The following is a 27811-nucleotide window of genomic DNA, read 5'->3' on the forward strand; positions in this document are numbered from 1 at the left end:
GTTGGAAAGGGCTGGGTTTGTGGAATGAAAACCGCTGTTTCATTTTACTTTTCCCTCCGTTTTGTTAATTTTGTTATGACAGCTTGAGAATGCTGAAAAGAAAAGCTGTAATGTTCTCCAGAAACCCAGGAGAGTAGAGCACATTTTTCTTGTCGACATTGTTGTAACTCACAGCAATATGGAAAGGATTTGCCACTGTTAACACTGTTAAGCTCTGCATGAGATGAATGGCATGGTTAGTTGTTAAAGAGGCATAAACATGATGATAAATAGAGCTGCATGAAAGTAGGCAAAGTCTTTTCTATTGGATTTTTATAAAGAGTTAAGGCCTGTTCACACCGGGATGAATTTCGCCCGCGATTTTCGCCGACGTTTAACGCCTCGTGACTAAACAAAGGGCACCAATGTGAGTGTGCACACCGACGCGAAAAAACGCCACGCGTCAAAGCGTCACTTTTTAAAAACGCCTCGGGGTAGTTTTTTTGGTTTGACGCGTAAGTCGAAATCTATTCGACCAATGAGAACGGCGCTTTTGCACACGTGTCTGGAGCCTCTGAAGTTACAGTAAAACACAACTTGGGGGCGCTCAAACACAAAACTGCCTTTCTGAGCACACATACTAGCGAAGAAGATAGACGCCGAGTTGCATCTACACAGCCGCGAAGAAATAATGACGGACATTCTCAAATATCCCCGAACCAAGCACCAGTAGGAGCAACTGGTGCTTGAAATATTCATGTTTTCTTTGTATGATTCTGACAAGCGCGTAAATACTTGCTCTCTTCTTCTGAGTGAAAAGCGACTTTAAGAAGCGTAAAGTTGCGCAGCGCCACCTTGTGTACAGGAGTATTTCTGTTTACATTAAGCGCCATCTAATGTCAGGGAATGAAATTGCATGTTCGCTCGGCTCATCGTCAGCGAAAATCGCCTGGGTGTGAACACAAAAAACGTGGCGAAAAACGCTGGCGAATAAGGCCTGGCGAATATTCGTCCCGGTGTGTACGGGCCTTTAGGTGGAGACACTGATTAACCCAAACAAAAGCATTTCAAACTGCAAGTCATTAAAAGAAAATCCCCAAAGTCCCAAAATAAATATAAAATTACAACAGTAAACTTTATTTAGAATTTTCCCTGTGACTTTAAATGGCTGATCATTTATCACAATAACCTCAAAATTATGGAGTCCCAAATTGTTCATAGTTAAAAAAATAAACATGACCTTGTGCAATAATACAAAACCTGCACACAGATTTTAAATGAGCCATTATATTCTGAAATATATTTTATTTTGCTTTAAAAACCTGTTCAGTATTTTTAAAACAGCATTTTAAAATTTTCATTTTTAATCATGTTTAAAACTATTCAAACTAAACTCCAAATTAATTCTATGGCTTTTTTTAGGAACTCGGATTTCAAAATCAATATTTTCCAAAGAAGCTTTGTTTTTATTTCAAATTGCTGTTTTTCAGAATCACTTATATATTTCAGAATGAGCTTTTTCGGCAGAATGTGTCTGTCTGCCAGTCAAACCAAACAAGGGGGGGGGACTTTTGGGATCGGCTATTCCTTTACTCAGACATAAGCAGCAGCGCCCTAACTACATCGATTGAAGTTGCTTCAGCGAACCTGCACACCCCTCAACGGGTGGGAGTATGCACCTCAATGCATCAATAGTATTGCCAAATTGTGCGGTTTCCCAATCATTTAAATAACGTTTTAATTAACTTTTGTTAAAATAAACAACAACATGAAAAACATCTGTAAAAAAAAAAAGCACTGGCACTATAATAAAATAACGTTTCCTAACTACAAGCTCAGATCTCAGTCCCAAGATAACCATTTTACCACGGGTTTACAAATGATCCCTAATTCAGTGTCACCATTTCCACACGGCTTTTTATTTTCTTGCTCTTTACCTTTGTGGTTTAGTCTGATTCGTTTAAATGGGTATTCTGGTTAAAAAAGAAAAGCATAACAGAAAATCTGTTAATAGTCTTTTTCAGACTGCCATATTAAAGTGGTGCTCATGCCATGTGGCAACATTTTTAGGAACAATGCAAAAACGATTTCTAGTCTTATTTTGTGTCCTGCAAAAAATATATATCAAGACAGTTTTTAGCATCAATATAATACAATTTGAGACCATTTTTCTTACCTTGTAGGGTACCCTGTTTTTTTTGCTCCCATTGGCAGGAAAATCTGCCAATGGGGTGAGGTTTTATAACTTATTCTGAGGGTACCTGTTTTTGTAGTGCATAGACAATCACAAAAATGCAAAGTTGTCTTAAAATTGAGTCATTGCATCTGGACTTTAAATCTTTTTTCTTGAAGCCTTTCACCATTCATCCAAGAGGCTTTATCATTTTTATAAAAAAGTTGATAAATCTGAACTTACTGTAAAGTTTTCGGAGAGTCCAATTAACACTGATGTGCATGTACAATAACACCCAACTAACACTGTGAAACACTCCATTTCATCCTGTCCAAATTCGCTAAAGATAGTTAGATAGATAGATTAGCTCAGCAGCTCATGATCCTACACAAACAGTTGCAAAATAAATGAATAAAGGATTTGTAAATGTATTTATAGTTTTTAGTCATGTAACATGCGAGACGTTTTGGAGGGCAAAAGTGTTTCAAGATGGAGGTTCATGCTATGGAACTGCTAAATCTGTTCAATTTTTAAGCAGTCCTATTATAATCAGCTTCTGAAAAAATACAAAATGAAAAGATATGAGAAGAAACTGTAGTTTGGGGTTTTGCAGCCTCTTTGGAATCCTACAGAACCATTCAAGTCTCTTCAAACACCCAAGTCCATTTCAGAGCAAGATAGTCACTCACCTGGTTAACCATCCTTTACCTTAAACTGCCCAGAAAGAGAAAGTGTACAAACGGACGAAGTCGGTACCATAACCATTCGGCCTGCAATAACCGTTCAGGTCCTTTCGACTGAGGATAACGTCACACTACGGTAGCCCCACTTGGACAAACTACGTAGCGTGGAGATCTGCTAGGGCTCTACATATTTTTATTTCATGTTTCCTTATGTAACCTAAGTTTCTTTTCCCTCCCAAGTTGTGTCTGACATTATTCTTTGTAATGTTTATAGAGAGATTTTACCACAACCCACTTTGTAAAAAGATATGTGGCTGTTAGAATGAACCTGGTGTTCCACACAAGCAAACTGTGTCTCTGAGCAGAGCAGCTTGAGTCTCGTAGCTTCGTGTTTGCAGGCAGGGAAGGTGCTTTGCTATTGTGTAAGGTCCGAAGAAGGGTTCGGAATGAAGTCTGTTTGGCTGCAAATGCACTTAATGATTATCATATCAATAATAAAAGCATGTTTAGAAGATACTCTCGCTCTATTTCGGAGCTTTGTTTGTTTACAACGGACTTCATAATAACTTTATTTGTCCAGACCAATCACTATCTGATACATCATCGGTCATAAAGTGACGTCAGCAGTAGTCGAAGGACCCCGAACGGTTTTGCAGGCCAAATGGTTATGGTAATTACAACGGAGAATCATTTGTGTTTTTGACCTGGATGGCCCAACAATGATGTTGTCGAAGCATCTGTAGATGAGAGGCGAGGAACCGTGAACTGGTTGCAACGATGGAAACATTTGATCACAAAGCAAAGATAAGGCCAATGCTAACTTTTGAACAGATAGGTTATATCTGTATATATGGGACATAAAATAGGAGGCTTGACAATCGAGTGTCTCCTTTAGCCGTGTGTAGAGCATTTGTTATATACCTAAATAAGAGTCAAATGCAAATAAATCTGTGAATCATGTAAGACAATCTCACAGTTTAAATGAGACCTTTATAAGAGCCAGTTTACAACAAAGCGCACATCGTATTAGCAAATTACAGAGGTAAAATCTAAATTACGTAACTGTCAAAGTAAAAATAAAATAGTACAACTACTTTTACCAGCTCTTATTGTTAACAGAGAGCTTGTTAAAAATGTAGGTACTGCTCGTTTACCTGAGGGCCTGAGGCACATGTTTAAAAACACAGCCACACAGCATCCGCCCCAAGTTTTGATTTGTCCAGGACTGGGTTTGTCTGCTTTGAGATTTGTGCTTCTGTTGAGAAAAACAAAGTGTTAATTTTATTATTTTACCAAAGTGATTTTAGTCTATGCAAGCTTTAATGGTGAAATGATGAAGTCTTGTCAAAAACAGGGGATTTCACTTAGACTTTTACATGAAATAAATAACTTTGGTTATCACATAATGTGACGTCAGCACAATAAATAACTTTGGTTATTTATTTAATATCATACCTTTTATAAAATCAAATGCTTTTCTTTTCTTTAACAGCTATGCTTTGTCATAAATTCAGCAACTGGCGGAGTGAGGTAGTTCAGAAAGTCCTCTGTTCAGTGGTTCAGAGAAATTATCAAACACCTATTTCTCAAACATCACTGGGACACCTGTTGCATTTATTATCATTTTAGTGGAATTAGCATGCAATGCCTCCACTGACTCTGGCTGTTTCTATGCAAGCATGTCAAATGAAATTCCCACTGATAATAAAACACAAACAACATAACAAGGACTATGGAATATTTTGGCCATGGTAGTACTATGTTATTATTAGTGGAGAGTTTTCACCTTTCATGATTTTGATCATCAAGTAGTGAGTAAATAAGCAATAAAGAACATATTTATTTCCCACTTACCGGTACAATTCCTGGAGCTCTGTCTGTGGCATGCGACATGATGGGGAGTCTTGTTATGTAATTTTTTGGAATGTACCTTTTAAAAGTGTTTTTGTTACTTTTCCAATGCACCAGAATGCATCAAACATCGCATACCAGGATGATGATGATGATGACGAGGGCGAGACTGGGATGACGGAAGAAGAGAAAGAGGAAGAGGAGAAGGAACAAGAAAAACTGGGAAAACTGCAATACTCAATTGAGTATGACTTTGAAAACACAAAGGTTTGTGACTATAAAAAAAAGTCTTTATATATACTGAAATGTGCTTAAAAAACATTTTTCTGCTATTTGTATTTTGGAGCTGGACCGTTAACAATCAAAGATGAGGTGGATGAATGTCTGCTACTTTGTATTTCAAGAGGCCAAATCATGCTGTGTTTTTGTTATACACATAGACTTAATGCTATTTGTCTTTACACCAACATTATTTTTTGCTTGAACCTAAAAAGTATTTATCGTAGTAATTATGAACCTTTAATGCAACCACAAAGGGACACAGTCCAGAGATTTACTGTACCAGTCCCAAGACTAAGTAAATGCAGAGGGGGTCAGGAAGGACATTCAGCATAAAACCAAAGCTAAATTATCAATCTTAATTACCAAATTGGTCATGGCCCGGGTTAGCAATGACTGCCATTGGTGCTGTTGACCTACAGAGGGGGCAGTGAAAACTCGACTGCTGTGGGTTCAATAAGAGGAGGATGAAGGGATGTTTGTAGACAGAAAGAAAAAAAAAATGGAAAGTAGGAGTATGGATTCAGAGTACTTTGGGTACTTTGAATGTTGGGAGTTCGACTGGAAAAACCAAAGATTAGCAATGGAAAGAAGAAAGGTGGATATCATGTGTGTTCAAGAGAACAGATGGAACAGGAGCAAGACTTACTTATAAGAAACAGGTTCAAGCTACCCAGAGTGCCCAAAACCGTGATGAGTGGAGTAAGATGTGGAGGCCACCCACCCGCCAGCAGTGGCGTGACAGGCTGCTGATGATGATGATGAGGTTCAAACTGTGTTATCATTGTGTAGATGGAATAAAGTAATAAAGTAAGAGCGCTTCTGAACGAGAAGTTAGCTGAAAACCTTTTTTCTAAAGGTAAAGAAGGTCCCTGAAAGGTTAATGAGTGTAAAGCTGGAAATTGAAGGTATGATGTTGAATGTTGTAAGTGGTTATGCCTGTCCAGGTAGCATAGGAGCTACAGGACACTGAGAAAATTCTGGAGGGAAATGGATGAGATGATGTAAACAGACTAAATTTCCATGTGTGGGTGAGGGAAACGGGTAAGAGGGAAGTCATTGGGAAGATTGTTGTGTAGAACAGGATTGAAGAAGGACTTTGCCAATACAATGAAACCGGCGGTCTTGAATGTATTTTTCTAGAAAAGAGGAAAGGGGGACCAACACGAGTGGTAAAAAGGAATACATAAGTTGATTATATGTTATGCAGACATTGTAACCCCAAAAAGATAGAAGACGGCAAAGTCGTGTCTGGGTAGGAGGCGTTGAAACTGGCGTTGGAAGATCACAAGGTTTTTACAAATGACATTGGCTTGTAAACGCATGCAAGCACTTTTGCAGTTTAAAGTAAAATAATAGTTTTGCAGACTCTTTTGGCACATTTACACAACTATTGTCCACCTGTTACATGTACAATGTGAGAATTAAGCAATAAAAAGATGTTTTTTTTTTTTTGTATTTTGTTTAACAAAATAACAGAATAACAGAAAGATGAACTGATATTACTACAATATACTGTAGTAATATCAGTTAATCCGATATATGCATTATATATACAATATATACATTAGGTTATTTTGGCCCAGAGCAACAAAACAGGTTATGACTCTCTCTGTTTCCTTCTGAAACAGTCATAACTGCAAAGACTCAACACAAGAAGTGTTTATTTTTGCACATGTTCCAGATGCAACAATAGCAATAAGACATCGCCTTAGGTAATGACTCAATGTCAATATATTAAACTGACAGAAAGTAGAACTTAAATGACTGAAATTGGATCGAAGATTAAGATTGGATAAATTAAGAATTTACACAACTCAAAAGATGGAATTTATAATTCACAAATTGTATTTTTTTTCATTTTTTTATTTAAGCCTGACAAACTAACATCATGTGTGTCTGTTTACTCAACCAAAAGATATTGTATGACAAACTGTTGGGTTTAATATGCTTGCTCCCCTTCCCTGACCTGTCTGGGCAACTGGCAGACACAATTTTGTCGAAACAGCTTTCATCATTCTGTCTCCTTACGCTTTCTTGGTTGTCTGTCCACAGCTCACAGTTGGAATCCTTCAAGCTGCAGACCTCATGTCCATGGATTCAGGTGGAACCTCTGATCCTTATGTTAGAGTGCTGCTTCTACCTGACAAGAAAAAGAAGTTTGACACCAAGGTGCACAAGAAGACGCTGAACCCTGTCTTCAATGAGACTTTTGTTTTTAAGGTAGGTTTTACAGATTGTATTACAGTACCTGACCATGCGTAGCCTCAATAAAAAAAGGGGAAAAATTGAAATGTTTCTTCTAGACAAAAGGCCAGTAAAATTTAGATTTTGCTACAAACTGTAAAAAATATGTGCACTCAAGTTGTGTATGTCCCTCAAATTAGCTTAAAGGGAATGTCTGTGCATTGGCTTAAAACTGTCTGGATTGATAAGATTGTGCGCTGCTCCCTGTTTTCACTAATGAGCCCCACAGAGACTGCACAAGTGGCTCTAGGTCAAGCTCGAAGCATTCTGGTCAGCAGCACTAAATAAAAATACCATATTTGGTATGGTGGGCTGCACAGTGGCGCAGTGGTTGGCGCTCTTGCCTCACAGCAAGAAGGCCCCTGGTTCAAGTCCCGGCTGGGGGACCTGAAACAGAACAACAATGGGCGACCTTTCTGTGTGGAGTTTGCATGTTCTCCCCATGCATGCGTTGGTTCTCTCCGGGATCTCTGGCTAGTGGGAGGCACTGGCCAAAAACATGCTTCATAGGTCAATTGGTTACTCTAAATTGTCCATAGGTGTGAATGTGAGAGTGCTTGGTGTGTGATGTGTGACCCTGCGACAGACCTGGCAACCTGTCCAGGGTGTCCCCTGCCTTTGCCCATAAGTGGCTGGGATAGGCTCCGGCAGCCCCATAACGCCGAAAGGGACAAACGGAAGAAGATAAAAAATATATATATATTCGGTATATACATTAACTAAATGAATCCTTGATTTGTCTCCAACTTAGTAATAGATCCAGTTCTATGTCACCAAGTTAAATACTAGGACTTTTTTTTCTCAAGTCAAGACGTTTTTAGTTGAGATATTGGTTTAGATAGCGCACAGAAAGTTTAAGTTATGTGACCAGTAATGACAATTGCATCAATGCTTAATGTTGTATACAATATGTGTCCTCTATCATGAAAAAAGGCCACAAGAACATTTAACAAACACTAAATTAACAATTTTCATTAGAATGGGTCTTTACAGTCTTTAACGTTTTAAACGTGTGTCATGTGTTTGACCAATAAAAATGTATTTCTTTCAATTGAACAGGTTCCATATGAGGAGCTGGGAGGGAAAACACTGTGTTTGTCTGTGTATGACTACGACAGATTTTCCAAACATGACGTCATTGGAGAAGTGAAGCTGGCCATGAACACCATCGACCTGGGACGGCCGATTGAAGAGTGGCGGGATCTGGAGAGTGCTGATCAGGAGGAGGTGCAGTGTAGAATCACCATGACCAAAAACACATTTTTAGAATATAGGGAAATTGAGCTTTTACATTTACATTAGTTTTACAATAGCTAAATAATTTGTGATATTGGTGAAAACATTTCTATAAAGATGTAAAGCTCTGCTAAAAATTTCCAGTAACATCTCCATAACTTGTGTTTTTTGTTGTTGTTATAAACAGTTTTACTTTTAGGTTACTACTTTGTCAAAACCAAATTTGTACAGTTTTTATCATTGAGTCACTATTAAAGAAATGATAAACAATGAAGTGCCAACAACTAAAACCCTTCTAGTTGTGAACTAAAGCTTGCCCAAAAAAACAATGGAAGAAGTAAACAGAAGCTAAATTTGTTGCTTTAAAACTGTTTTGGATGTATTATGGATTGCTAATCGAGCTATGGCAGGCTATCAGAATCAATAAGAATGACCAAAGATAGAAGTAGGATAGGAAATGGTAAGTTTGACTAATAATTCTTTGGGGAAATGTAGGTGTGGCCAAAATAGTGTATGGATGGAATGTTAAAACGAGTTGAGTCAGACAGTTTGGTGCTTTGACAACGTATTTTTCATGGCAAGATTTAAAAAAAGATGATTTTTTTAGCTGAACTTTGGCCAACAGAAAATTCCTAATCAGAATCAATTTCATATAAAAGAGTACATTTTTGCCTTGATGGCCCTAGGTGTGATACCTGCAGTGTCTTTACCAAAATAAAAAAGCTATTCTTTTTAAGAAAAAAATAGCAGTATGCAAAAAGGGTGATGAGCAAATCTACTTGTCATTTCTCTGTCCTCTCTGTCTGTGCTGGTTGCTCAGCCGGAAAAACTTGGAGACATCTGCATATCTCTCCGTTATGTTCCAACTGCCGGGAAATTGACAGTCTGCATCCTGGAGGCAAAGAACCTGAAGAAGATGGATGCCTGCGGTTTATCTGGTATGAAAAAGTTTGATTAACTCACAGATCTGTATCAGACTTCAAATTGTGTCAATTAAGATCAGTAATAGTGATTTGTAGATTACCGTAAATATGTTTATATCCGATTGCATAACTAGAAGTTTCACACCATTTCATGTTGTCTGCTGTTATTGCATTCAAGGACTAGACGGAGAAAATTGAACCAAAACCTCTGCATGCATTTGATTTTAAATAAAGCCACTTTGTAACCATATATTTTAGTAATGCTTTATATAGTACACTAAAGAGACAGTTTAGAAAAAAAACAATATTTTCTTATTTGTACCCTAAACCATGCTGCAAATGCTGTACCTCAAAGAAATTATTAATGCTAATTCTCAATATGGAAACACATTTTTTGTTATGTTGCATCACCTTACATTTTTTATGACTACATAACAGTATTGTGGCTAAGAACAATCATGGTTCTCTAAATACATGGCAAAATTTTGTTCTTTTAACAACAAATTCTTCTTAAATAATGTTTAAAATTTTGATTTTATTTAAAGATATAGGTGAAAACAGATTTTTTTCCCTTTAGTAGTTGATTTTATTAATTAATTTATTTTTTGTTCAAAAACACTAAAGGCCATAAGAATTTTCCTTTCAGATCCTTATGTAAAGATACAGCTGCTGCAAGGTGGTAAGCGTCTCAAGAAAAAGAAGACTACAGTGAAGAAAAACACCCTTAACCCCTACTATAATGAATCCTTCAGCTTTGAAATCCCCCTGGAACAGATGCAGGTAAAGACATTCTTCATTTCACTGATGAAAATAAAAAATCTATGCAGACAGAAAATAAAAACATTTGAAAAGTACAGGTGAAAACATATAAGCACAGGTTATATTTTAACCCTTGTGCTATCTTAGATGACCCCACCCTTACATTGACGTGTTCTCCCTACCATGACAAAGGTGGATAAAGGTGGAAAGATTTCATGTAATCCATGGACACCAGTGAAGATCACAAATCATTGAAGAAAAAAGGTTCAGAGCACTGTCTAGTGGGTCTAGATGACCCAACTCCCAATGTTAAAGTGCCTAGGATAGCACAAGGGTTAAGAATGCAGAACAACATCCTTTGGATGTGAGACACAGTAATTTTTCTTGTACTGTCTTTGCAGAAAATCTTGGTGGCTGTCACAGTGTTTGATTATGACAAGATTGGAAAGAACGACGCCATCGGGAAGATCTTTGTCGGCAGCAAAGCCACTGGCTTGGGCCTGAAGCACTGGTCCGACATGCTGGCTAATCCACGCCGTCCCATCGCCCAGTGGCACGTACTGCAACCTGAAGAGGATATTGATGGTCAGCTGGCAGCCCTGTTTGCAAAGAAGTAGCACGCTCCATCAACCAGCTAATGTCCTTACTCAGAAAAATCCTCCTTCATTCTCCCCCCATTTCCTACTTTGCATGAATCCCAAAAAATGAAAGATGACTACTATGAATCTTGCCAAGCAAAAAAGAGACTTAGAATATGTTCTCAGTCATGATTAAGTCGAAGAAAACTCCTTCAAAGCTTGGGATTTCACTTGTTAAAGTGATATGATGAATGCAGAGAAGAGTGTGGTTAAAGAATTCACTTAAAGTCTTCTGATCTGAAGATACATACAACAGATGTTGAGGGTTCTGACGTTGGATAAAGGTCTTTTTGAAAACATTGCTGGATATAAAGCTTTAGTTTAGTTGTTAGAGCATGCTTTATTTACCTCAACACTGCTGTGCACACACTGGAACCAGTAACTTACCTTGTTAATGAGCGTGCTATAACCTGCAATAAAAAGTACTGTTGTACTGTTCACTGAGTTGGTTTACATCTATTCAAAAAGTAGATCTAGCTATAGGGATGAGGCTGAGGTCAGGGAATTACAGTGATTAACGCTGCAACAGTTTAGTAAGAATGACATGATGTTTGTTGTTCATTTTGTTTAGTTGCTAAAGGTGCATCTATGCATTCAGGCTTAAGGCATTTATTCAGATGGATGTGATGTAGGACAGGACTACAAGCGTGCCTTCCTGATGTGATGCTTTGAGATACCTGTTGGGTTTAAATAACTGTCTTCAAGAGGGTGAATGTTGTTCAAAAGCTGTCATGGACCCTGTGAATGTGCCATGGGGTTTCTGTGTTAAAACACTTGGATATAAAAGCATACTTATTCAGTGCTAGAAGTGCCATCGGTCTTGGTTTCTTTAAACATTGTCGTGTCTATCTTTGACTGCCTTTGGAGTGTTCTGCTGTTCAGTCCCTTTTCCTGAAGCAAAAGGGCCTCCGTCATATACAAAATGTTTTTGTCCAGACCTGAATTTTAAGTGTAAGCTGCAACTGCTGTCTGTAAAGTGTTGTTAGTTCAAGCATAAAATGCAACTTTGTAGAAAGTGAACATGGCACCTGCTGAGTGAAACATGCAATACAGTACACAACTCTGGACCATCGGCTCAAACCAAATAGAAAATGAAGCATGTATCATGCCTCGTATTATTTTCTTAGTGTGCTTTTGAATCCTAAAAATGAAATGCTGCAGAGTGGGAATGTTAGAACTTCATTATAAATGCCATGTGGTGTGCAGGAGACAAGAAAAACAAGTGTGTGCTATCATAATCAGGTAATAAATAACATCAGGTGATTTTATGTTATAGTTCTTATATGCAGCCGTTTCATTTAAATGTTTCCTTTTTATTTAAAATAGCAACATAACTGGTGTCCAAAAGCTTCCCAAACTTTGCCAAATGATCATGTAAGTTTTTTTTTTGGTCAAACTTTACTTTAAAAAACACTTATAAGTCATTGATGAAAGAGAGGAAAGTCCACCAATCAATACTGGAACCTTTTTAGCCGGCAAATATGACGGCTTGCTCAGCTCAGAAAAAGTAAACAATATTCCTTTTTGACATCCAAACATTTGTGTTATAAATAAATTTATTGCTGGAGACAAACTATAAAAGCATTTGCTACAATGAGAAATGTTTGAAACTATTTTTTCTTTTACTCAAAGTGGCACTGTCTATAGAGATTTTTAAACACAGATTTGCAGTTGTTTGCTACAAAAAATAAAGAAAACATCAAATGGGCTCGGATTCATGTCTGTGAGATGCATTAACAATCAGAGGTTTGCTTGCCTGAACTGAAAGAGCAGTCAGTTCCGTAACCAGTCATTGAACTGGTATCTTGCCCCCTGTAGTAAGCTACCTTTCTAACTTTCGATTTAAATCCACTAATCTTCTAACAAACCTCACAAAGCAAATAAAAGTTTTTCAAATTAAGGACTTCCATCAATTACACAAATATTTTAAAAGATTCAGCGGTTTATGAACGTCAACATAAGAATTTTCAATAGTGTGGAGCATTTTATTTCTACCTAAATTCAACATCTACCTACTGCTTCCATAATGTTGCCGATCTTCAGATAAAACAAACAAAAAACAGCATGCTTTTGTTCCCCGTTCTATTATTATAATTATGCAGTAACGCAGATCTGTTAATAGGCTTACAGCATGTAATCACAAGTATGTAAATAGCAGCATGTTTTAAATACAAAAGCTAATTATGTTGTGTGTGTGTTTGTGTTGTGAGTAATTTTTGATAATAAAATTGTAAAAAAAAATACGAAGAAACTGACTTCAAGTGCTTGATTTTTATGACAAAACAAATGATGTATGTCTGTTACCCATGTTTAGGGTCCACACTGGCTGAAAGCATATTTTGTGTGTGTTTCTGTATTTTGTGTGTCACGTGTTGGACTCCAATATGTTGAAAAAAAACTGCATGACTGACATTCTGTGTTTTCTTCACTGTTAGTGTTTTGGGTCTTCAACTTCATACATCTGCCTGCCCCATCGGTACGGCTTACCCAAAAGCAATACATTTCAAGTCACTTTGTGTATCAGTGATGTTTCATTATACTTTGTATAAAATCACAGAGACTTGCAAATCCATTTTTTTTAAATCAATTTAATTATTTCCTTTTATAATCAATAAAATCTCAATTTTCATGGAAACTATTATTAAACTTTTTTTTTTCATAATTTAGTTCAGAGCTTCACATGACAAATTTAACACCCCGCACACTAATGCCGACATTTGTTGATTGTCACAATAAATCCTAATACAAAACTTGTCTTTTTTTAAAAAAAACAACAACTTTATTTTCTTATTGGTAACCCTGTTAAAGTAGTGTAATCTAATGGGGAACTGGTTATATGACACATGTCCCTCTTATAAAAGCCTGCCATTTATGATTAGTAATGCCGTTACTGACCATACATCAAGAAAACATATATATATATATATATATATATGTATGTATATATATATCTGTGCTCCTACTTACAAAAACATTTGTTTAATCATCCATTTGTGAAGGACCATGCCAAGTAAAATTGTCAAGTTAAAAATTTAATTAATTTGCAAAATAAAAAAGTGGTTTTACTGATCAGTCACAGTCTTAAAAATTGATAAGTCAATTTTAGTCTCCTTATGAGAGAACACAATCAGCATATACTAAGCTTTAATGTGAACCTGGTGTTTTAACTATCATAATCATGTAACAGATCATAACCTGATCCTCAATGCTTCTATTTATTTACTAAGTCACTGAGCACATTGTCAAGGTAATGCTTGTGTGTTTTGAGTCTTGTTTTGTGTTTTTGTAGTGGTGTGTCCCCTGCTCTCCTTTTTGTAAACTGCATTACTTAATATCTTTACTGAGTCCATGTTTTCCAGTAAAACAAAGCATACAAAAAGAACAAAAATGTGAACACTTGCAACATTACACAAAAAAGTTCAAATACGATGGACAACAAAGACATAACTACGTTTTGTCAATCTGTAATCACCGGAAATAAAAGCAATTTAATGCCTTCCTTTGTTCAGTGTTTAACCCTTGTGCTATCCTAGGCACTTTACCATTGGGAGTTGGGTCATCTAGACCCACTAGACAGTGCACTGAACCTTTTTTCTTCAATGATTTGTGATCTTCACTGGTGTCCGTGGATTACATGAAATCTTTCCACCTTTATCCACCTTTGTCATGGTAGGAAGAACACATCAATGTAAGGGTGGGGTCATCTAAGATAGCACAAGGGTTAAATACACACATCAAATCCTTGTTCGATTTTTGGCCAGAAGATGTCAGTATTGAGCCACTATTTTTTTTTGCTTGCACAGCTGCGATGTTTAATTGATAAATTTACGCTAAAATGCTCACTCTTGATTAAATAAGTAAAGAAAAACTAAACATATCAGTATTTTCAATCTACTTAAGCTTAATTGATAATGATAAAAGATAAATGTAAAATTTTACTACTTTTGTTTTAATATTTTTTAATTGATCATGCTATAAAACTATTGAGGCATCTGCAAGATTAAACTCCAAAACGATGTTTTATATTTTTGAAAAATGTAGCACATTCATCTTCTGCTTGTAAATATGACGTCACTGTCTGCATGTGGATCAACTCAGAATACAGTTTCCATGGTGATGCTTCTGCAGTGATATCTTGGCTGCCTTGTTAGCTCACGAGAATCAATATAAGCATTACAAAATATTTATAAATATCAAAAATATATTTAAAAAACTGCTGTATGAATAACAGACAAAAAGCTTTATATAATAAAAATGACTTTATTTAACAAAAATACTAACAAATTAGTGCACTTAAAATACCAATTACAAAGAATATATTACTGTCATATTCCTCATTTATTACAAGTAATTTAATATTGGTTCCTGTAAGTAGTTCTGATGTTACATTTATGTATATTTATATTTCTATATTTATTTTAGATGTTCTTCTTAAATGCTGCAGTGGAATGCTCTCTTTGTAGATAAACAGTGCAATTAGCAAAGTGAACAAAGCACAAACAAACTAACATCATTAAATACTTGTGTTGTGAATGTACATAAACATGTAATAAACTGTAAAATGCGTAAAAAGCAGGTTAGTTATTAGATTTCAAACATTTCTATTTTACGGTTTGGTGGACAGCAGACAAGCAAAATTTTTATGATATTTCTACACGAAAGCAGCAAAAGAACTACATGAGGTGACGTTCTCTGCACAGATTCTCCTTCACTCAACCAGCTGAGCTAATGAGCAATCAGACTTTGATACAATGAATTCTCCCACTCACCTACAGTGTATTTACCACACTCAAATGTACAAATTAGAAAAGAAAAACTGCTGTTTTTTGATAGTCTATAAATGTCCACATGATTTACAGTATATTGATGTTTTCTTGGTTCGGTTTCCACTCGTTTCATTTTTTTATTTTCTTCATTTTATTTGGAAAGTTTTGTGATGACGCGGATTAAAGCTCCATTCTCATCCTTGAGTTTAAGGTTCTCCATCTTCAGCTCTGCTTTAACCTGTGGAGACAGAATCATTCAAACAGTTACTGATTGTTCAAGCGTAGGAGAAGGGGTGATGTTTTTTTGTTATGCAGTCAACAAAAGAATCACAAATAAATCACACAGTTAGTTAGATAAATAAAATAAAAATGTATGTAACTTCTAGTAGATTCTGCCCATGTCAGCAACATCAGGGATCTAGAGCTGCTCTACTAGATCAGGTATTCAACCTATACTGATATCATCCTCTGCACAGAAGCTACCTTACAGAAAAAAAAAAAAATAATAGAAAGTATTTAACACTTCCCTTTAGTGTATTAAACTGTTGTTCAATAATGTGATGTAAGTTTGTTGCATAAATTGCATAATTAAACTTAAAAATAAGGTATGATGACTTTATAACTTGCTTTGTATTACCTTTGCATTGCACTAGATGGCACCTGGGACCATCAACGATTCCTGTACTAAGTTTCTGGTATAACAGGTTATGCAGTGTAAGAGCTTACTATGTCTATGAAAGTTGTTTTCCTCTTTCCTGAAAAAACATTGTATCGTAGCATTTTTTAAGTGAGACGTCATCAAGAACTTATGTTGTTACTCAAGTCTTCTAATAAACCCTGTAAAGGAATGTGCTTCCTCGTCCCCATCAGTTGTTCAGTTTTCAGGTATGCTTGTGCATTTTCCTTTGCATACTTGAACTTGCCTTTTTGTGGTAAATTGGTTGTGACAAATAACATGTTAATAATCAAGTTAACTTTCTGATGGTTGGATAGTAACTGGTTACACTGAAAAACCAGTACTCTAACTCAAGTACATTAACTTTTATTTGTCTAGTTCCTTTTTGTGTGTTTGATTGGATTGATCATCTGTTCCAGTTGTTCTAAAGATACATGATAATATCTGCACGAGGAACAGACAACAGACTTGCATTTTGTAACATTTACAGTGGTGTATTTTGTTAGTGTCAAAAATGTTACAACTAACTTAGTAGTTGTGGAGATTGCATGTGAGATTGCAAAGGAATTCACTAATTCTAATTCACTAATCCCCTTTAAGTCCTCTATAGGGACTTATAGGGGAGTCCTACAGATTGGAAGTGTGTCCAAATCTACAATTCAAAACTCAGTGCCCGAGAAATTTCCCAGAAGTCTCTGTGCAAAACAATTGTGCATCAATGCTCACTAGATTGACAAACATGAAGCACAATGCATTGCGTGTAACCCTTGTGCTATCCTAGGCACTTAAACATTGGGAGTTGGGTCATCTAGACCCACTAGACAGTGCTCTGAACCTTTTTTCTTCAATGATTTGTGATCTTCACTGGTGTCCATGGATTACATGAAATCTTTCCACCTTTATCCACCTTTGTCATGGTAGGGGGAACACGTCAATGTAAGGGTGGGGTCATCTAAGATAGCACAAGGGTTAAACAATTTGTCATTTGAAAAAATTGAGGGAAACTAGTCACACTAAGGAGACGACATAAATTTAATTTTTGGAAATATGCTTTTTATAAATCACGCAAGTTTTCAGTGGATTCATAAACAGTCTTTGTAAAATGTTCATATTTATCAGGTATTTATTTTGGGAAATAGGTGATGAAATAACTGGTGTAAAAAAAAAGAAAAGACTTTTGAGCACGTGTTCAAATTGTATTAAAATCCAGGGCGCTAGATGGTCCGGCACAATATAATCTTTTGTGGTTTAGACAGTAGAGGGTCATTTTGGATACAGCCTAAGTAGTATTGGCAAACAAATGGAATATCAGCAAAATTCATGCAATCTCATAAGTGGTGAAAGAAAAAAGGGCGAGCAATATGCGACCTATCCAGCCATACACTTTGGAGCCAGGTGGCAGCTCAGACAAGGAAAAGGAAGGCATTAATATATCTATTTGTCTGCAAGTGAATGCATCAGAATAGAGAGAAGTAAGGGAGACTTTGACCTGCCCATTTCACTCGCTGCATCAGAACTTTTTTAAACAGCGGGTTTTCTGCTCCTGATCAATCACACTTTGCATAACGAAATACTCCAAAACAAAGTTTTAATCTTAAATTATTTTATAAATGTCTTCCATACTGAAATAAAATACAACATAACCATGTTAAAATACCAAATACACCATTTCTATTGGAATGGGTCCTTAAAAGATTTAGGTATTACATGTTTATATAATGCAATAAACAGATGTTCTCCAAACACTTGAGCAATTAAGCAAATGATTACCTTTCCTGCACGAAAGCCCATGTCCACAATTACAACATTAAACATTTTGTAATATTCTTAAAGACAGAAAACTTTTATTTTTCCACTTGAATTTTGACATTGGACTTATTAATATTTAAAAGTAAAATGTTATCATCTTTGTTTTTTACTAGTATTTTTGATCATCGCAAAATCAAATAAATCTACCATCTACCAACAGCTGTAATATTCTAAACACAGCTTGCTAATGAGGTGCTGTAGTTCACTATTTTTTGTTGTACTTAATCAACTTGAAATAAAACGTAAATCATTAGGCAGCAGCTTTTTAACAACACCTAGCAAAACCTTCAATAATGCTCCCAAAAACCTCTTGTATCACTAAAGAAAAGAGTCCGATCTAAATAAATCTAAATACCGTATATCATCAATAAAACAGCTTCAGATTTTAAACATGCACCCTTATGAAGTCATGTGTGTCCAGTGAGGGTCTATATTCAGCATCTTGTGACTGTTCAGACCTTTTATTCACAGAAACAAGAGTTTTTTTGTTTCCCTTGTATTCCCATGGTACAAACACAGACAGTTGTAGGAGTTGCACAGAGTACTGATGGATCCCCAGCTCCATCGTCAAACAGTTCACTCATTCCATCTGCAGCAGAATGGTGACAAACAATGCTAGCTAGAGTCATTCAGACAAAGCAGCTCAGCCCAGGACACAAAGCCTCAGTGCTGCTTAGCACAGCCGGCCTACTGTTGACTCTAGTAACCTTAGAGTAAGTTAACAACTTTTAAAGAGACATAAATCGTTACCTTTAACTGTTCTTCCATATCTGATATCCTCTTTTTAAGGCTCCAACTTTCCTATGAAGATAATTTCATATGTATCGTGATAAAATACTGAAAAGATAAATTCATACTTTCACAAGTTCATACCTGTTTTTCTGCTTCAAGCATTTTTGAGCTTGAGTCACAAGTCCTCTGGTTCTGCAAAAAAAAAAAAAAGAGTAGTTCAAGGGTCTGCAGCTCTAGACAAACAAAAGTGTATTTTCTGAGGTCTTGAGAGGATTCCTGCTGTCTGTACCTGTGCTGTCTGCAGCTGCTCCTGAATCACTGCAAGGTCCTGCTTACTTGTTTCCAGACGGGACTTGAGTCTTTCATTGGTTACTACAGCCTTTTCATACATCTAGAAAATGAGTATTGATAATCGATTTTAAAAGAATTCATCCAAGGAAACTCATTTAGCAAACTTCAGCAGCCTAAGAACACTGCACCTGCCACAATGTAACCTTGGCAACTAAATCTTTTGTCATTTGTAGGTTGTAAATTACATTGAACTAGTACATAAAAAACATACATAAAAATTGTAATTGACTGAGGTCAATTACATTTATTAAAGCAAACTGTAAATAACCAAAACTGGGAAAGACTTTTGAAGAGTAACTACTCCAAAGCCTAAAATAGAATCACCTCAATGTTATCATCATTATTTTTATCATGCATTTTACTGATTTTTTTAAAAGAAAGTATAATTTATGAATGTACCTTTCAATTGTTTATGATCACTTATCTCTCTTTTAAAAAATGTTGGTCTGTTGTTAGTTTTCTTTCTCTGATAACCATGAAGTGAATTTTTCCAAACAATCAGCTGAAATATTTTTTTTATTTTTTTTTAATGAAGCCTCAACCGTAACTTTCTACCTTCAATCTGAAGGGCATCACCTGCCTTTTTGTACTCGCTGTTCATGCTCTCCTCTTCAGCCTTTTTTCTTGCAGAAAGTCTCCTTTGTCTCTGCAGGAAGTATGACTCGGCATGGTTTGTTGATGAGTCATTTGGGACTTCGGTCCTGGTAAGACCCAATCTTTAAACATAATAGAACTATTCAGTTGCTCTTAAGGTTAAAAACAAGTGGAGGATTTGTGTCATCCTGAAAATCTTTTTCTAAGTTTTTCTTGTTTTAAAACATTAAACAAAATGAGAGTAAACTTACCTGGATAGTCTTTCATGCTGAAAAAAGAAGACAAGAATTGTGAGCTAATGTCATCAGTTTTTTTGTCAGAACATTTGTGATGATTCTAGAGAAGGCAAAATGTATCAATGCATTTACAAAGTCAGATAAAAAGAATAGTTGTCAATTGGGAACACAGGTCAAATAAATTTGACCCATGCGCAGAAGGCTTGCTCTAACTTTCCATTTAAAGGTTTATAGCAGTGTTTCATACCAAAAGCAGTTAAAGGGAGACGTGCAGGGAGAGTAAATGGTTAAATAAACTGACAACGGCAGACAACTAAACACATCCAAAAAAGGTAATAGCTCTGGCAGTGACCCGCAGATACTGTCGACTAAAGTTAGAGGGGATGTTGGGATTATGTCCCAAGAGACTTTCAATTAAAAAAGTAGAACAAGTAATTCTTTTCTGCAAGGATAAAAAAATCTTCAGGGGTCTAGGTGGGAAGGCATTGAATTCTTTTTTATAAAGAATAAAAAGATAAAAGTCATGTTTATTTTCCAGTTTTTAGGTAAAATATGACATAGTATTGGAATTATAACGTTTAAACCATCTATTCAACCTCTGGTAGAAAAATGTTTCGAAATGTCCACCTTTTTACTTTAAATACTTGCATTCACCAACTTCTGTCCAGAATGAATATGGACTTGTGGGTTTAGTCTGTGAGAACCAGAGGGTGACGTCATTGACACAAAAATCACTGTGTTCAAGATTTTAATAAAGATGAACTAAGAAATGTAGTGGGGAGAAGTTCACCATTCTTTACCAGATGACAATTTTTAAACAAAAAATCAAAGTGCAATTTTAAGACAAAATGTCCCTCAACTAAAATGAACTTTATTTTGGCTTAAATTTGAAAATATGAGCAATTACTTCAATCCCCATCAGACAAGACAATGACACCCTCTCAACATTTATCGAATGATCTAGTGTTGCTTTGATACATGTAACAGTGGCAACTTCTCTTTACTGTCAGCTAAACATTTGCATAAACATAAAAAAGATAATCCATAGTGTCAGTTTGATCTTTTTATCTTGCAGGAACCTTTAAGTTGTAAAAGATCAAACCAGGATAAGACCAAACTTTTTAACACACTGCCACCGGCTATTAAAGAGGTTACCCTCCTGGATAGTTCTAAAGCTGAACTGTTCCTCCCCTACAGTGCCTTAGTTTGTTCCAAGCTGACCTTTTATCGCGTTTCTAATCTTTTGTTTAACAGTTGTTATCTTTGTATCATCATATTATTAATTTTTTGTCTAATTGTTTCAGCATTTTAAATATTTATTGATGTAATATTGTATACCGCAGTTTGGGCGTCCTTGAATGGTGGTGGAAGGTGCTTTATAAATCAATACATAAAATAAAATGATTTTGTTATATAACACCAGCATCCGACACAGTATGCACTTTTATAAGTTTATACTTTGTCCTTTAAAAGATGCACTCTTTTTTAAAGATGATGTTGTCACTGAAAGTAGAGTAAATTTTAAACTTTAAAGGAAAAAAAAAATTTCTTTGGACTTCAGGAGCTTTAGATCTCTTACACACTTAAAGTTAGGTGATTATTGATTATGCATTTATTAATAAACCCCTGCTTTACATTAATCATTAGTGATCATTGTGGAAAATGTATAATTTTGTCTCATTTGCCCTCAATTGTTTCTCTATCGTTAGGCTGCAGCAAAAGCCTTTCCAGATCTCAAGGATCAGATGGAATTTTTTTTGCATGCTTGCCAGCAAATCTCTAATGGAAAATGTGAGCTTCCCGAAGGACCGGCAGAGAGATAAACATCCATAAATACTGTGTGTTCCCACATGCAAGTCCTCCAAGCTCTCTGTCCCTCCGACTCTCTGTTCCCCCTCATCGTGCTGCACCCCCTCGGTTTTCTTGCTCTCCTGTCATCCAGCATCAAGATGTTGTTTGCATCACAATCATATGGATTTTTGGTTTACTTAAAAGCTTGTAATTTAAAACAATTAAATACATATGCAGTTCAAATACATTTAGACTTTGACTTCTGCTTTTTACAAGGTAATTTGGCTTATGCCAAAATTATTTTTTAACTATAAAAATACATCAATTTTAAATAAAACTGTTGTACAAATGACAAAAAAAGTGAATTAGTGCTAATGAATTTCCCTAATAATATTACTTAATTATGTAATTAAAATATTTAATATGCGATATAATAGAGTAATAGAAAAATGATATGGTCTAGCCGTGAAGAGTGCCTTATGTCTCCATTAAATATTACTGTTAAAGGAGGAGAACGTCTGCATTTTGAGGCAAATGATTAAACAATTTTTTAACATACTTTATCTTTATGCTTCTGCCTTGAAAGTCAAAAAGCAATAAAGTGAAAATAGAAATATTGCTGCCTGTGGTGTTCTCAGTTTAGTCCAAACTACTCAACTGTTAGAAAAAAAATGTTTTTTTTCTTTTCTTTAAAAAGCAGTTCTAATGCAACAATCAAACAGTACATTCGTATTACAGCAACATCCAGAAAAACATTTGTGGCCCCATAAATATATTTGATGAAGAACAAAAAATATAGCTGGTGTTTATACCATCTCCGCAAAGCCATTTCCTTGAGGTAAACAAACAGAATATTCTGAAGAATCAGGCCTTACCCTTTGGCTCCTGGTGTTGGCAGTAGATGAAGTTGAACTAGAATCATAAAATTCCTTTTTGAGGCACGGCTGATCTTTTTTCTGAGAAAGCAGAGATGACATTGCTCCCAAGTTACAATCGGCTTCAATACGAGCAATTGCACCAACAAAACGCTTTTTGTTTTAAAGCAAAGCAGTTTCAGCAAGGTGAGGAAGGGTTAAAATAGTTTCCAGTGCACACGAAATCAGGTGTCTGTCTCTTCAGCTGAAGTCAACAATGTAAGAGTAATCTTGAAGGGATGTTAGGAATTTGCCTACCAGATGAGAATGAAAGAGAAGCACAAGTGTGAGACATTAGAGGAAGTAGGCGGGCTGTAGTGAGTGTGCCTGTGTGAATACACACAAAAATGACAACCGTCTTATTCATAGGGACCCTCAGTTGGCTCAAGACGGTTCTACAAATTAATACAAATACAATTTCTAACTATTTCTAAAGATCCTGTGAAATTTAGGAAGGGGAACATCTTAAGAAATCTGAATGTAAATACAAAAAAAAGGTGTAAATAATGACTTTCTTACATTTACTGGACTTACTGGACTTTGTTCAAGTGTCCACATTTATAACCACTCACAGTATATCCTTTCTGATCCATGGTAACCCTAATGAATTTATAGTTGGCTTTTAAAGGATGCTGGAGAAAATCCATGAGAATTAAGATGCAACAATGATCCATGTGAGGTTTAAGATAATAAAGTCCTTTTTCTTTTTAAAGAAAAATAAAATAAAAAAACACAGCGCCTAATGGATTTATCGAGTGTTATCCTACAGAGGCTTGTTGTCATTCATAATAGCAACTTCATGTTTAATTCGCCTACTGATAGCATCACACTGTCACCCAGTGAAGCTGGGTGGCCTTTGTGCTTCTATCCTGGACCTGTTGGTGGGGGGTGTGGTGTTCTGAGTCTGGGCTCCGGGGGTTCTCAGGGCAGAGGTCTGGGGGCTCCATCATCCGGGTGCCCTATATGGTGGGTTGGGGCCATTGTGATTGGCCTCTCCGTGCCCTGGGCACCTCTTATCAGCTAAGCTGGAGGGGATGGGGGTGCTTGTGGTCATTGGGGGCCGTCTGATTGGTTTGTGGTTCAGGCTCCTGGGGACCAGAGCTACCATTGGGGGGGTGGTTGCCAAGGGGTGATTTCTAGCCTGGCTCCTCCCTGGCTGTGTGGTCTCTGGACACTGGTGATGTATGGCTGGTGCACTCTCCGGTGCCATTTATTTATTTAATTGAGGAAATAAATAAATAAATGACAGCTAAATAGACCCCCCCCCCCCCAATTTAGCTTTATTTGCTTTGAACATGTAGGGAATTTTGGTGGAAGCAACCACCAATTTTAATTGAGGCCCCTCTTAGTACATATACTACAGACTTAATATCAACATAAACAAATACTCTAAGTAGGGTCCTGTTGGACACGTTTGGGGACACGAATTGCGCTGTGGAAGAATGGAGGAGTCTGTATCGCCCCGGTCCGCCAAATTGTAATAACACTCTTTGGTACACACACACAGAAAGAGGGGGATTGTTACGTTGTTCTCTATATCCTGTCCCCAGTTTAGGTGGGGTGGGCCAGCGGCTGCTGTTAGGCATTTGTGGTATTCCAAAAAATCTTGTGTGGTCGGGGCATTGGGTACAGGCCCGAAGCGCCTTGGGGTGGGATTGGTCCTTGCCCTGGCAGGGGTTCTGTTCCTCCTATTCCCTGGCCAGGGGGCTGCCGGGTCTTGTCCTCCGGCTCCATGATGGGGTTCCGGTGTGTGTGGAGGTGGTTTGCCTGATCGTGGGGCTCTTGTACGCCTGGATTGGCTGGGCTGCTGTGCTGTCTGCCGCTGGGTCAGGGGTGTGGGGTGCCGGTCATTCTGCCTTTACTGGAGTATGCAATGTGATCATTCATTCAATCCACCTGCTTTTTCAATTTTGCACAAATATGGGCATCGGTACCGTTTTTACACCGCTCTTCGAGAATATCGGTAATGGAAATCTTGTGTGTACCTGTCTCTGTCCATAAAAACCTGTAAATTGTATTGTGCAGACTATTTGTTGGTGTGTGTAGGTGTGTATGTGAGAACTAAGTCATGCTATTTACTTATGACTCTTTTATGTTATGACTCATCTTGTATCATCAACTACCCCCCATCTCCCCAACCCCCAATCTCTAAGGCTACGTTCACACTGCAGGGCTTAATGCTCAATTACGATTTTTTTTAAAAATGTGATTTTTTTGCAAGGCTGTTCACATTTCCAATTAAATGTGAACTTTTGTGATCTCCTGTGTGAACGTGAAATGATCCAGAAGTGACCCGCACGCGCAGAAGAGTTCACAACGGTGAACAACGTCACTGTTGTTTGCAGAAATAGCTAACGTTAACAATGGATGTCAACAACACTGTTGTCAACAGCAGAGCTCTTTTTGCATTATTACATTTATTTTCATAAAGGAGCCAGCACAATTACAATCTTCTCATTTTCAGAAGGCATTGGAGCCGGGATTGTCTGTATGCACTGTTGTGGAATGGGCAGGGCTCCAGACTAACTTTTTTCACTAGGAGCACAGTGGCCCCCAACTGAAAGTTTTAGGGGCACAACCAGAAAATTTAGGGGCGCATACCGTAACGTGCTAACCAAATCTACTCATTTCCACTGTATTACTAATAAATACTTTAATAATAGATGCAGAAATTACAATGTGCTGTTTCAAATTCAGTGTCACATTTTAATCTGCACTTTTGAAGATGCAACAAGAAGGTAAACTGACAGCACCATCGCTGTCATGACAGTACAAATAAGTAAAGAAAACGGATGGAAATTTATCTTTGTGACACCAAATAGGTGCAGCCAAGATGCACAATAAGCGTGTTTGAGATCACCCAGGTGAAGAAGGTGGAGGAAGGAGAACAATAATAAAAGAAGGCTCCCCCCAGAATAAATGCTATTGACTCTTTATTATTCCGCCCTGGAGAATCTGAGGGTCCGAACGGGGAAGTGAACCCTGAAGGAGGATCCGCCTTCTGTCCCCCGCGCTTCTGACCATGGTCGGAAAGGGGGAAAAAAAGTCATCCCTGGAAAGGTTCAACGCCACGCTCAGCCATTTCGCTGAAAATCTTTTCAAAAACCGCCCGGTTGCGATAAGAGCTGTCGAGTTTGGCCTGAATGGAGCTGTCACCCCAAATATTAATCCAATCGGTGACCTCGCTTCCCTTCCACTGACTGGTCTCAGCAGCATCGTCCACCATGGTTGATGTTTATGTTCTCTTTCCCGCCTACTTCAACGCAGAATTATGACTTTTGACTTTTGTAGCGTATCAATGACGTACGGGTCGGACATGTGGCCTGGCCATTCAGAAGGAGGTCGCATTTGAAAAGATCGGATCTGTCATTCAAACTATCATGAAAAGATCAGATACAGGTCGCATAGGGGCAAAAAAATCGGAATTGGGTCGTTTCAGCCTGCAGTGTGAACCCAGCCTAACATCCCATTCTCTCCCTCTGTTTACCTTCTCCGTCCAGTTCAACAAGGAATGCATAAAAATATAATTATTATAAATAAAGCTTAGCCTCAAATACAAAAGGGGTTTGTATAAATATACACCCTGTTTGTGTGAAGATCCATAAACCCCTAGCCAACACAAGAGGCCTTAAGCTCTGCTTGCTCAGCTGTTGCACAGGACAAGTTAGAAAACAAAAAAAAGCATCAAATCTAAGCATCAAACCATGATCATATAGAGCATTGTCACCTCTCTCATCCCCCTTCACTCCCTTCAATTTAGTTCAAAGACACAGCATGTCTTTAAACTCCCATTTTTGTGGCTTTCCACAGTAATCCAAATGCAATATTACAATTACAATTACAATTTATTTATTACAATTCAAATTTACTTTTTTTTCTTAATGTTTGTATTCACTTATATTTTATTTTATTTTTATGTTTGTCGGTTGTGCTGTCTTTGATTTAATGGATATTATACAAACTCTACAGCATCCTTGTTTCTTTTTTTCTTTGAGGCTATTTTTAAACAATGTATAACAATAATGATATCAAAAATTGTGATCATTGCTATGACATGGCTCAGTGTTTGCTGAAAACGTAAACAGAAGAATTTATCTGGATGGAAACTGAGATTCTGTGATGTTCTAAAAAAGGGGTGTGAGACTCCAGGTCCCCTGCTGGTTTTTTCAGAAATCCTGGCTTTACCTGCTGCTGATTACTGGGATCAGGTGTGTTTTGCCAATACAAATCTGTGGCAGGTTAGTTGAAAAACATATAGGACACCGGCCCTCGAGGTTTGAAGTTTGACACCTGTGGTATAAATAGATAATATGTCCTAAATGTGTTAATTAGAACAAGATATCATTATTTGGTGTCCTTCTCTTCCTGAAAAACCTACAAAGCTTGAAACTCCGTCAATTCTGCAAAGAAATGTTTCACCTTGCTGCAGCAGAAACCAAGCGCCCCCTGGTGTCAGAAAAAATGCAAAGTGGAGTCACATTGACATTTGCCTCTATTATTTGATCCATCCTTTAAGCTTTCCCACATTTCCTTTTGTTGTTGTTTGTTTGTAAGATTCTGTTTAGTAAAGTGTGTTTTTATTTTATTTTAATGCATTTAAATAAAATTTTGTTTTCATACTTGAATCTTTCATAATATGGATAGTGTTCAAGAACTCAGAAAATGTGCATGCCAGCTAAAAAAAAGGCTATAATCACATATTTTCTGTTTTTAACAAAAGTCTATTTTTTGAATGATTTACAGAATAATTAGATTAGAATTAGAACAATGGAGAAAGAAAAAAAGAATAAAAAACAACATAACTCTATAATTACCACTTTTCAGAATTGCTATCAATACAATTTGGAAAAATCGCAAATTCTTTTTGGAAAAAGCCTAATTTCTGCAACATGATATCCAGGACTTGTGAACCATATCATTTAGAACTCACTCTCATGTCTAAAAATGAAACTTCCATTTTTTGTTTTTTGCAATGCTTTTGCTTTGAGTATGCTGAAACAGACTGACAGTTTTTGTGTTTTCATCCACAAGGTTATATCATTTTCATTTTAACTACCGGTAAATGTTTTAAGAACTGAGACTTGAGTTGCATTTGTCGCCTAACGTCATACTTGACCTTTAAAAAAAAACTTGTAAGCACTGTTTGGGCATGTATGTAAAAATTTAGACACTCC

At 36.8% G+C, this 27811-nt stretch overlaps 2 protein-coding genes across 10 annotated transcripts in view; one reads left to right on the forward strand and one right to left on the reverse strand.

The window, feature by feature from the left end:
- The window catches only part of LOC101157206 (synaptotagmin-2), a 31797-nt gene extending 17533 nt beyond the window's left edge, over window positions 1-14264 (forward strand). For 4 of the 8 annotated variants that reach the window (XM_011475005.4, XM_078947261.1, XM_020703245.3 and 1 more), the window contains 6 exons: window positions 4828-4953; window positions 7021-7188; window positions 8272-8439; window positions 9269-9386; window positions 10018-10151; window positions 10532-14264. In XM_011475005.4, the coding sequence (XP_011473307.1) occupies window positions 4828-4953; window positions 7021-7188; window positions 8272-8439; window positions 9269-9386; window positions 10018-10151; window positions 10532-10747 (930 nt within the window). In that variant the 3' untranslated portion in view covers window positions 10748-14264. Of the gene's footprint in view, window positions 1-4803; window positions 4954-7020; window positions 7189-8271; window positions 8440-9268; window positions 9387-10017; window positions 10152-10531 lie in introns of all 8 variants that reach the window. The other 4 variants (XM_011475003.4, XM_078947260.1, XM_011475002.4 and 1 more) reach the window with 1 other exon arrangement.
- A 744-nt stretch (window positions 14265-15008) lies between these two features.
- LOC101166866 (protein phosphatase 1 regulatory subunit 12B) lies at window positions 15009-22906 on the reverse strand. Of its 2 annotated transcripts, XM_023954962.2 has the most exons (7): window positions 22599-22906; window positions 19948-19964; window positions 19683-19818; window positions 19041-19142; window positions 18893-18943; window positions 18770-18820; window positions 15009-15772 (listed from the first exon to the last, which is right to left on the reverse strand). In XM_023954962.2, the coding sequence occupies exons 1-7, from the start codon at window positions 22698-22700 to the stop codon at window positions 15686-15688; spliced, it is 546 nt and encodes a 181-aa protein (XP_023810730.1). In that variant the 5' UTR covers window positions 22701-22906; the 3' UTR covers window positions 15009-15685. The 2 variants fall into 2 exon arrangements, with proteins under 2 accessions (XP_023810730.1, XP_023810731.1); XM_023954963.2 differs by lacking the exon at window positions 18770-18820.
- Window positions 22907-27811: the final 4905 nt, after the last annotated feature.

The sequence above is a fragment of the Oryzias latipes genome, chromosome 5 (assembly GCF_053564925.1).
Source record: "Oryzias latipes strain Hd-rR chromosome 5, Olatipes_Hd-rR_3.1".
NCBI lineage: Eukaryota > Metazoa > Chordata > Actinopteri > Beloniformes > Adrianichthyidae > Oryzias > Oryzias latipes.